At 40.7% G+C, this 12,036-nt stretch overlaps 2 protein-coding genes across 2 annotated transcripts in view; both read right to left on the reverse strand.

Annotated features, from left to right (window-relative positions):
• Window positions 1-1,016: 1,016 nt before the first annotated feature.
• LOC127551802 (RNA polymerase II-associated factor 1 homolog) lies at window positions 1,017-5,196 on the reverse strand. Its single transcript, XM_051981891.1, has one exon. It carries the CDS (start codon window positions 4,732-4,734, stop codon window positions 3,145-3,147), a length of 1,590 nt encoding a protein of 529 aa, XP_051837851.1. The 5' UTR covers window positions 4,735-5,196; the 3' UTR covers window positions 1,017-3,144.
• A 4,303-nt stretch (window positions 5,197-9,499) lies between these two features.
• Window positions 9,500-12,036, reverse strand: part of WDFY4 (WDFY family member 4) — a 370,289-nt gene continuing 367,752 nt past the window's right edge. The window contains exons 61-62 of the mRNA XM_051981900.1: window positions 11,192-11,303; window positions 9,500-10,018 (exon numbers count right to left, since the gene is read on the reverse strand). Of these exons, the coding sequence (XP_051837860.1) occupies window positions 9,952-10,018; window positions 11,192-11,303 (179 nt within the window). The 3' untranslated portion in view covers window positions 9,500-9,951. The remainder of the gene's footprint in view (window positions 10,019-11,191; window positions 11,304-12,036) is intronic.

The following is a 12,036-nucleotide window of genomic DNA, read 5'->3' on the forward strand; positions in this document are numbered from 1 at the left end:
TCTACAAAGCAACCCTTAAAGAGGGTAGGGTTTTCCTCAGTTGCTTGGGTGATCTCTCTAAGCTTATTGTAATTCACCTGCTTCATGCCCTCAGTGAGGCAAGTTAAAAGATGATTCCTCTTCTCTCTATCCCCACTCCCCTCCTGATAGTTCCCCCCAGCTCTGAGATGGGCACATCTATGGCTCCTGCTTAGTATCTGCCAGGGGAAGAAGCAGCCATGTCCTCCAAACTTCTGGGTCAGGTACCAGATCCTCCTTTTCTCCTCTATGGTATAATAAGAGGAGATAATGATATTCATACTGGAGGATAATGGATAACTAGCAACATTCTGCAATTTAGCCTTAATTTAGGATCCTGAGACAGAGCCATGAGGGCCTGAACATAGGGAAACTCAGTCCATCTACCCTGTCTCCTGCAAAATAAGTCTAGTTCCCTAATAGTAATGAAATTAATTGAGCCATTAATTGGCCATGCCTCCTGGTTGTTTAACTTATATTGTGGCCAGACAGTATTGCAAAAATAGATGAGCTTTTTCGATTTTAAATCTCTAAAACCGAATTTGTCCCTATTTTTTAAGAGACAGCCTAAGGGAGAATCTTTAGGAATGGAAGAAGGAAGCTGACCCATACTGCCACAGGCCCCAAATTTTCCAATTCTGTAGCTCTTATCTGTTCTAGGTGTCCCCAAAGAGACAGAAAGATGTAACAAAAGCTCTCCTCAGTAAAAGGGCTATTTGTCATCCCACAGAAGTTTGTCTGTCCAAGCGTCCTCGGAGACACAAATCTGCATGAGTGCAACACTCCAGACAGCTCCATGTGTGTGACCCGGGAAAGGATGGTATGGTAGGCTTACCTCAACCAGAAAAACCCTCATGGATGAAAATCTTGTGGAAGGGCCACCAAATGATGAGGGATGAGGATACCGAAGAAGAGATTAGGCAGGAATGGGTCATGTTCTGTATTCTCCAAGGCACAGATTCAGGCTTCAGGCAAAGGAATTTGCTAAACCCAATGGCTATGGTAAAAAAAGCTTTATTTTTAAAGAAACAACAAGAAGGATTCTCTTCGTGGGCATATCATTCTCAAGTAAGAAGTGATCTGAGGGGAGTCATTTTCTGAAGACCCATTTTATTCATGCTAAGGGAAGTCGCAGGTGGATGTGAAATCTTGCTGGGGGTTGTGACTTCCCCCAAGAAAACTTATCTTGCTACAGAGGATACAAGACTATTTGGGTTTGTAGAGCAAAAGAGACATTTTTTATTAGTGACAATTTTACAGAGCTCACTCAGATCAAGCAGAGTTTTACTCTCATCAAGAAGGGAACCACTTTTATTAAGAGGAGAAGAGAAAGGAGGAGAAAAGGCAGAAGAGAAATAGTAGTATTCCCCAAGTTCTGCTTGAATTTGGTAGGCTGGGTCCCCAAAGAGCAACTTCTCCTTGGCAACCATTAGCATTTATGATATTGCATTTGCAAATTTCTCCTATCTTTCTGACCACTCTTCTGTTTCCATTACTGGCTTCTCATCTTTCACCCACCCTTTGTTCTTTTAAGATTCATTTCTTGCCCCCCTTCCCCTTTTCTAAATTCCATCCCTTAACAATCTCATCTACTCCTATGTGATTTTGATATCTTTATGTAGATGACTTCCAAATCTATAGTCCAACCCCATTCTTTCTCTTTACTACAGAAATGAGATAAAATGAAACTGGGACTAAAGTTGAGGAGTCCACTATCTGACAAACCTTTCAGGAAGCACTGATGACGAATTTTTGTTGATACACTATTCTACAGAGAAAGGAGCCAGTTTATATTTAATGGCATCTAACTGCTTCATTTTATCTATAGGGAAACTGAGTCCTTGAAAGGTTCTGTGACTTGTCCTGGGTCATACAGCCCCCGGCACCCATTTTAAAAAAGAATAAGTTGAGGTGACATGCCAAGAGTCAAAGAGTAAATTGGATTAAATTTGCATTTTAGCCTTAGAATGGCATAATCCCAAGGATTAACATTTGGAATCTCAATGTGATAAAAAATTTAAAGAGATTTTTTTTTTCTTCGTTTTCATTTTCTTTTTGGATGGAGAGGTAAGGTACTGGGAAAATAACCTCTTTAATTGGCATTAAATTTAGAATAATTCCTTTCTCTAAGGTTCCATTCCTGATTTTCTAATTGCCTGCTGGATAGCTCTATTTGGATGTCATTGGTACTTCAGTATGTCTAACACAAAATTCCTCATTCTTCTCATCTCTAAACTTGCATCCCCCACCAATTTTATGTTGAGGTTGTCTCCATCATCCCAGCCATTTAGATTTAGGCCCATAAACTCGAATTACTTTTGATTTTCTTTTCCCCCTCTTCCTTACTCTGCATTTAAATTTCTCAGCCTGATTTCTTCTATAAGCTCTTACATTTATAATTCTTTTCCTTGTCACACTGCAACCATTTTAGGGAGGCACCTCAGTGCTATCTGAATAGATCTCAATGATTTCTTTATTGGGTTTCCTCTTTCAAGTCTCTCTCCAATGTATTTCTTTTCTTTTTTTAACCACTAAATGATCAAGATCTTGATCATATTAGACCTCTACTCAGAATCCCCCAGTGGTGTTGCATTGCCTGTGAAATAAAATAGAAATTCTTAAGCCTAGTATCCAAGGCTCTTCATAATCAATTTCTAACCTGCCTGTCCGACCTTATTATATTCCCCTTCATATTTTTTTTTTTTGTATTTGAATTTCTTTCCATCCTCAATTCCCTTTTTGTCTTATGCCATCCTTTATCTTTTTTCATACCTTTGACTAATCCTCCCAGGTGTTAGCAATTCCTCTCCTCTGCCCCTTATTACCTTATTTTTATTTTGTATATATTTATATACACATTTTAGTATTTAGTATTTAGTCAATCTCTCTGACAGTATGCAGTTGTATCATCTCCTCCAATAGCTTTTGAAGGCAGGGACTCTCATTTACATTTTGGTTTTTTTTTTTTTTTTTTAACTTGTAAACATATAGCCTTTATTGAGAACAAAAATTTAAGGGGGGAGGGAAGAGAAATAGTCTTTTCCTTTTGTTCTGAGAATGGTGTTGGAGCTGGAGAAGCTCAGTCCCTCCTGGACATTTTGGTGGTTTGCAATGGGTCTCTGAGCCTCAATCACTGTCACTGACTTCCTCACTGGAATCAGAAGTGCCCATATCACTGCCATCCTCTTGGGCTGAGTGGTCACTAGCACTGAGAAAGGAGGGACTAGGGCTGTGCTGCCCATTCTCTCTCTCACTGCCACTGTCGTCTTCATCCTCTCCACTGTCCTTGGCTGGACCTCCCCCATCCTCCTCTTCTTCATCGTCCTCTGAGTCAGCATCGCTTCCAAAGATCTCCTCCTTGTCTCGGGCTGCTCGGGCCTCATCCTCACTGCTCTCCTCCTCAGCTTTGTCCTCCCCACTTCCACTCTTCTCACTTTCCTCCTTTTCTTCCTCTTCCTGCTCACTCTCACTTCCAGATAGCTCTTCCTCCTCCTCCTCACTGGCTTCCTTTTCACTTCCACTTCCTTTTTCCTGTTCTTCATCGGAGTCAGGGGCCTCTTTCTCCATTTCCTCTTCCTCCTCCTCTTCCGGTTCATGGTTCTCCAGCTGTGCTTTCCGCGCTTCCTGAGCTTCCAGCTCCTTCTCATTCATGTTGCGGTGTTTGACCACCAGTAGAGCGTTGGTGCCTGATTGCACTCCGGCTTTGGCCCTGCGCTTACTAAGGCGGACTCTGGTTTCCAACTCGTTGTAGTAGACACCGTCGCCTTCTCGAAAGATAAAAAAGTAGTTTTCTTCATAGCCTTTGCTAGCCTTGTTCTTCACATTCCAGTTGTACTCCCTTGCAATCTTATAATCATAGATATCATCGGGAGCATAGTCCATCTTCTCTTCCTGGTCCCGCTTGCGTTTCCTCATGGTCTCTTCCACTGGCAGAAAGTAGGCCACGAACTGGTTGCCCTCCTCGTCCATCATCCCCCTGATCATGGCTTGAGACATCATCTCCAGGGCTGCAGAGCCGCTGGTGTCCTTTGGGGCTGGATCGGAGTCAAAGATCACTTGGGCACAGGGATTGATCCACATCTTGAAGTCCGGGAAGACGGGCATCACCTCCACGGGTGTCACCCTCGGCTTGCTGTAGTGCTGAGAAATGGACTTCTGGGCATCCTCGAAGGTCTTTTCGATGGCCGAGATCTGGCTATCGCGGTCCTTGTAGATCTCCTCCTCCGTGAACTGCTGCTTCACCGACACCCCAATCTTGACCTCGGGCTTCTCATTGGACACTCCGTATCGGTTGAACTCGGTGGAGATGTATTCCGTCTTCCTCATCCAGGGCACCACCTTCGCATGCTGCTGGGATCTTCGGGAACTGGTGGGGGCCTGGATCTCTTCTTCCAGTAATTTCTCATCTGCAGGGTCTAGCGGCACGCCGGCATCAACGCGGTAGGTGTCCGGGTTAATGAGGTCGATGGTGACGCCCAGGTCCGGCTCCGTGAGCAGGTCGTGTCGGTGCTGCTTTTCCAGGGACGTCGCCTTATACTGGACGAACCTGTTCTGGTCAAATGGATACGTGATGAACTTGGGATCGAACGGGATGTCCGGGAGACTGTTACAGTACTTGACGCGACAGACTACGCCCGACCTCTCTTGCACAGTCCGATGGGAGCTGGCTCGGTGACCGTCTTCCCGCTGAGCCTGAGTCTGGATGGTGGGGGCCATGACGAGGAAGTCAAGTATTGCCGTGGGCTTCCAGGGGAATGGCAGCGGGCAGCAGCGAGGACTCCCGCGGGACTTCACTGCCAAACTGCGCACCACGGTGAAATGCCTTGTGGGAAACGTAGTTTGGCCTTATTTTTTTTTTAATTTTCTGGCGACGGATTCGCTACAGTGGGGGGAGGCGGGTCTTCTGTGAAGAGAAACTTTGTGATTGGTCAGATGTACAGGAACTAGAATGATTGGGAGGGAAGAGGCGGCTCTATTCTACTACACCTTGAAGTTGAGGTTCATCTTTTAGGGGCGAGGTCTAAAATGACGCACATCCGGGATTGCCTTGAGTGGCGGAGGCTGTGACCAACGAGAAACGGAATCTGAAAGGCAGGCAAGATGGAGGTACCGTTACCGGGGCAGCAGCTACCTTCTGGGCTGGTACCCCAGTTCTGAGGTCTCGCCAGTTTCAGGCGCCGTCGCTGCAGGAGCCCAGTTTTATCTTTGAGTCCCTCCTTAGTACCCTACACTTTAAACATTTTGGTTAGAGCGCTAAGTGGCACAGGGTATAGACCTCCGACACTTACTAGCTGTGTGTGACCCTGGGCGAGTCAGGTAACCCTCACCGCAAAAAGAAACAGTAACCATCCTTGTTAATTGATTTTGCCCTTTAACTTAGTGTAGGGGAAGCTAGGCTACTGACTTCGCGAAGTAGATTTGATTCCTAAAGGTCAGAGGCTGGTTTTGGCTTTCTCTCTGTATAAGCAGGAGCTGGGAGCTGAGCTGGACCCGGCAGGGGCTGAAGAGAGGCGACTCAATTATGGGTCAGTCTAAGTCGGGTTTTTGTTTTTTGGCAAGGGCTAAGTAACTTGCCCAGGATCATACGGCTAGTATCTGAGTTCAGTTGGCCTTTTCTGAAAGGACTTGCCAACATGCTTTGGAAACTGATTTTTCTGGTACGATGAAGAGCACAGAACACATGGGTAACAACCTGGGTTATTTTCGCCCCTAAAATCTTGTTGGTTGGAGCGGCTCTTGCACACCACTACCTAACCTCCGGGTGTACAAATTCCTAGTTTCCTTAAGCGTCATTTCAAACATCACCGTCTAGGTCTTTTCTTAAATTTCCTTCCCTCTTCCCACCATCAGCTACTCGTATCTTTCCCCTCCCCAAATCACCTTGTAGTTGTTTTGGATATACTTCTTTATATAACTAGCCTCCCCAGTTAGACTGCAAGCTTTGGGCAGGGATTTGTCACTTGTGTCTTTTATCCCCAGAGGTTAGCATAGTTAACACCTGGAAGATACTTTACAAATGCTTGTTGATTGACTAACTGACTAAATAGAAATAGTTTTGAATTCACAACTCAATAAAAATAGAATAGGGTGATGGGTCCAAGGCAATTGCTATATGGGTGGTGGTCTTGTGGCTACATTCTTCACTATTCTTGTCAATTGTAATTTTCTAGGATTTTCTTTTTATTTTTGCCATGGATTCTGCTGTTGATTTTGGGATGATATGATCTGCTTACACCAGAAAAATAATGTTGGTCACTGCATAGAGGATAGATTGGGATGAGGAAGAGTTTTGAATTAAGCAGATTAAAGCTATTGAAATAGTTCAGGAAAGAGGTGATGAGAGACTTAAGTATTCTCCTAGTCCTCTTCTTCCATAATTCATTCTTCTCTCAATACTCAGGACTTTTGGTTCTGATTCTACTCTGCCCATTAAAACCCTGTTCTTTCTGGGTTATTTTTTGGATTGTTTCCTCCAACTGTGTAGGAACTTCTCTCCCATTCTTAACCGTATGCCTTGCACAGAAGAGCAATATGTAAATATTAGTTATCATCATTATCATTATTTATTATTATTATTATACTGATTATTTGGGAAGCAAAAGGTATTCCTTAAGTCCCTTTTACTGTCTTCTCAAGTAAGAAGACCCTTTATATTCAACACAGATATAGTCAGTGATTTCTATCTAGAAGAAAAATAATTTCCTCCTCCCCACCCCCCATCATTATGTTTCCAATCCTCTGGGGATAAAAAGGCAAGCATTCTGAAGGGAGAGGGAGACCAGTTTTTCATGACCCTACTTCTGCCTGCAAACTGCTAAAGTAATCAAGTTATTTGCCTTACCATTTAGCTATTGTACTCACCAATAATTGGTGCAAGGGGAATTTTTAAGTTGACCTGCCTCTCAATTTTCCAGTGTTGCAATACTCTGTATATGTGTTCTATCTATCTATCCATCTATCTGTCTGTCTACCTATCTATCTATGTGCATATATATTTATATATATACATGCACACAAATACATATATGGTGTGTGTATAAGTGTGTGTACTTATACACACGTGTGTGTGCACATATGTAAACATGTGCACATATATGTATGTATATATTTAAAACACATATGCACATACAATATATACTGTATGTATATATATTTCAGCAGATTTCATTAGATTCAAAAAATTGAACCTGATCTTTTAAAATGGTGACCATGATATTTCTTCCACTCTTTTCTTGGATTCTCTTCCTATCTGACCCCTCCTTGTCATTTGCCTATGAAATATGTGGATTCCTTCTACTGTCATCCAGGCTCTGTCCTGACCTCAACCAGGTAGTGAGGTGGTACAATGCACAGAATACTGGACTTGTATCCAAGAAGATCTGAGTTCAAATCCTGCCTTAGATACTTGCTAGTTGTAGGAAAGTCCCTTAATCTCTCTCAGCCTCAGTTTCTTCATCTATAATTTTCTTGTGACGAATAAATAAAATGACATATATAAAATATTTCACAAACCTTAATGCATATCTTTGTTATCTGTTTTCATGGATTCACATTACCTCCACAGGGAACTTAACCCAAACTGACTCATCTCTTTCTAGTAAACCACCTCCTTTTCTCAACTTCTCCATTAGTGCTGAGAGCTCCAGTATTCTTCCAATCACCCAGGTTCATAACTTCAGCTTTATTTTTTTTCTCTTCACTTTGCTCATCCCACACATCCAACTAGTTGCCAAATCTTGCACTTTCTTTTTCTATCCCTTCACTCACAAACATCCCCTTTTTTCCACATAATAAAGTCACACTTGGTCCTGATCCTTATTTTCCCTCACTCAGATCCCCTCCTCACTCCATTCTATCCATGGTACAGAGTCTTTCTCATCCAGGACACCATCTTTGTATGCTGCTGGGATCTTTATATAGAACAGCTCATCTCACCCCACTATTAAATAAGTTTAAAAGGTTCTCTGTTACCTCTAAGATCATATCCTTTAACATTTAAAGCTTTTCAAAAATTCCTACTTTTTTTACCTTAGGATGTAGTTAGATCTACATACTCTATAATCCAATCACATTGAACTGCTTGCTATTCCTCATCTATGACACTGACTCACCACAGTTCCCCATGTCTGGAGCACTTGCCTTCCCAATCTCAGACTTAGAATTCCTGACTCCTTTCAAGATTCAGCTCAGAACTCACCTATTCTTAAGCTTTTCTTGTGTTCTCAATTTTTCTCAGTTCTCAATTTTTTCTCCTCTCTTCTCTCTGCTATTGCCTTCTGTAAGAAAACGCTAGGGGGGAAGTTAGAAATTGAAGTGTCTTTGTATATACAAAATAGACAGAGACACACAGAGATACAGCAAGAGAGAGACAGACAGACAGATGTATTTCTGTCTCCTTACCATGTATTTCAACACTGAGTAAACAAGAATGAAACCTGTAAAATCACATTCTGTCTAGTATAGCTAGGAGACAATATACCAGGCAAGTCATATCTTAACAATACCTTTACCACTATCTCCCCTCAGATGCTAATATAGAGAGTGTAAGAGCTTTTAGGAATAATAGTGTCCCTAGGTCACCATACTTGCTTCCATTCCTGAAGCCATCATTAAGTGGAGAAATCATTGTGGAGAAGGGGCCAACTCTCCTCGCCCACTGTCAAGCAACTGTCTTTCATAGGGTAGGCAAGCCAGCTTACTCATGAAGTACCACAGTAAGGGAAAGGTAGGAGACCAGCATGTACCAGCAGATGGTACCATCACCATTACCACCTTGACTACTATTCTAAGACCTTAACAGCAACAACTGAGGACTCAGCTTCAAGAGTCTTGAGGATAGTAGTGCTTGTAGCCATCACTCTTGGAAGTCACACCTGACTATTGCTCCTGCAGATGTTATAGTCACATTTGTTGAAAAGTTCTTGTCATTACTATTCTTGGAGCTGACAGATAGTTCAATATCAGAATATGATGCAATTTCATTCAGAGAAAGGACATTAATATATTTTGCCACAGAATTTTAAAGACTGGGTCTGCTTAGCAATTGAAATCTCCCATGTATGTTTGAATCCACCATTAAAATGTAAACTATTTAGAGCAGAGAGTGATTGACTTTCCTATTTAATATCCCTAGTGATTGGTACAAAGTTTTGCACATAGTAAGCATTTAATAAATGCTTTTTTCCCATTCATTCAATGTTTTATTCATGTTATTCATAGACAGCTGAACTTGTCCCAGATTTTTATTTCAGAAGGAAAGCCTGGGGACAGAGGTGGATGGTAGGGAGGAGACAAGACAGTGTTGGCAAAGATGACCAAAGGAAGGACAGACTTGTTTGTTCCTCAGGAGTTTCTTACTCCTATTAAACTTGCAGCAGGTCCATTTTGATTGGAAATCATAAGATATTACAAACCAACAGATCCATCTTAATGCCCTTCCTTCATTTTGGGGGAAATGTTAATAAAAATATTTTACTACCAGTTTTCAGAAAGCAACAATTTTATTTATTAGGAAAAACCCTATTATAGAAGTCATATGTATGGGCAATCCAGATGCATATTCTGGATTTCAATGAACTATAGGTTTCATTCCATAAAACAAAAATGATTCCACATTTACACACATTCCATTTTTCCCTCCATAGAGGACATACATCATAGGGATAGAACATTATAAACAGTTTGGTATTACATTGGGAAAAACAGTAGATTTCATGTCATCTTCATATTCCTGGTATAGTTTTCTTCAAGTATTAAAGGGAGTTAAAATGAATATCTTTTCTCTTTTCTCTTGGAACTCATGCATTACATACAACTTGGACTTCCATTGATTTTGTTTTAGTCTCTTGAAACAATGCATGTTGTAATCCTGGACTGCATTTCCAGAAGCATCCAATTTTTCATCCAATAGTTCTACAAAATCACTATGTTTTCCTACCCATCTCTGGACCAGCAGAATATTCTTCCTCGCTCATCACCAACAAGGAGTTTAGACTGATTTCTTAGAAAGAAAAGAAAAGATTATTGATTTGTAGATAGATAAGTCTCTGAGGGTCTTTCTTTGCTTGTTATAAGTACATAAAAAGAACAAAGTTACTTATCATATCCCAACACAACTAAATTGGACAATGATTCTCATACTCATTCACAATACATACTAGGTAATTTAAGATAATTATATAATAAAAGGTGATTTAGCCAATGGTAGTCTCACACCTCTCAGTGGAGTATTTGAAATTTTCAGTGGTATAAATGATCAAGACCAGATTCATTCAAGAGGGCAGTTTTAGAAAATGATGGCAAAGAGAGTTGGGTCACATGGAATGGTGATTTCTACCTTTCTTTGGAGGAATAGTGAGAGTTGGAGCCATCGACTCACAACATAATCCCCCTCCCTTCTTTTTCTTTCTCTGTCTTTTATCCTCTTCATATTACCTTCCCATTCATTAAATCTATAAGAATTATGAAAAAAATCAAAGATGTTCATTCCAAAATGGTCTTTACAAACTCAATAGCAAGATAAATAAAAGATCTTCTCAAAAGAAGGATAGAAACCCCATCTCTGTATCTCTATATAGATATATATCTATATCTATAGTTGCAGATTGAAGCATATACTGTCCAAAATGGTTAGTGTATTAATTTGTTTAGCTTCTTGTTGTATTAATTTGTTTAGCTTCTTGTGTGTGTATGTGTGTAATCACTGAGAATTGACAGTGATATAAAAAAGCATCAACAAAACATGTGTGAATATATGCATATGAATATATGTATATGCATGTGAATTTAAAAAAACCTAAATGGTCTTCTTGAAATCAACAAGTCCAGACATGCTTAGGAAGAAACATAAGATATTCAAGACCACAGGAAATAGGGAAATACAATGAAAAGGACCACTTAGAAGAAAGGGACGCAAATCCTTCCCACTTCTGATGCTTACTATCCTTGTGGTTTTAGCCAAGTCACTCAGTTTTTTCACCTATAAAAGTGAGCAGGTTGAACTAAATGACTTCAGAGTCTTCTTTTAGAGTTAAATCTGTAATCCTTTGTAGGTAGGAGTGGGCTCTCCTAGGATTTGTGTGATGACATGATCATAAGATACAAGTAATTTGCCATCCCAGAGCTAACATAGACGCCCTCTGCTGGAATTACAAAGTAATGAGCTCCAAGTTACCTGGATACCGCCAGAGCTGTGATGGCTGGATTAGTTTTACTCGATTTCCCTGTCAAAGAAATGTTGATGTCCAACTCTCGACACAAAGCCAGATTCTTTTCCCACTTGTTACCTGTTGGGTGGTTTAAAAACACACACTTAGAAACAACTATGTATCCTCATGCACACACATCCGTATTTATGTTTGTGGTCAGCAAGTTGTTAAATTCAGGGGGGGAAGTATATTTAATCTTGGCCTGTGCTGTTGCAAAAAGGGCTATCCCAATTTAATTTGTGGGCTATGATAGTTACATGTGCTGACGTGCTGCTGTATCAATTGTGTCCTAAATTGGATTTGTGTATTATTGCTTTCTAAATTGCGTGCCTAGTTCAGCAAAATTGTTCATCAGTGTTTACTGGCTCTATGCTTAATAAGATGCCCCACAATACCTTGCTGCCAGGATATAATGCAGCCCATAATTGCCTAGTAAAAATAAATTACATAAAGCCAGCATTATCAACTTATCTAAATCCTCTCATAACAGAACCAATAATTAAATGCAGAAAAGATTTTTTTAAAAAATATAACTCAATAATTGTTACTTCAATCTTTTTAATGACTACATTTGGGGATTAATTTTATTTTCTTAAATGTGAAGAATGAGATGTAGGTATGTTTGGCTGGATAAAATCATACAGAAGCCATCTTGGTCATTTTAGTCCTTGTTCTGATTAGGCCATGGCTGTCCTGTTGGGGATGTGATCACCCATATACGCTAACCTGCAGATGTGTAAGGAAGCCTATGAATGGGAACCCAGTTCCCAGTTTTATGAAATTATTTAAACAGATGAGGGATAAAAGGATT

This window comes from Antechinus flavipes, chromosome 2 (genome assembly GCF_016432865.1).
Source record: "Antechinus flavipes isolate AdamAnt ecotype Samford, QLD, Australia chromosome 2, AdamAnt_v2, whole genome shotgun sequence".
In the NCBI taxonomy this organism is placed as follows: Eukaryota; Metazoa; Chordata; class Mammalia; order Dasyuromorphia; family Dasyuridae; genus Antechinus; species Antechinus flavipes.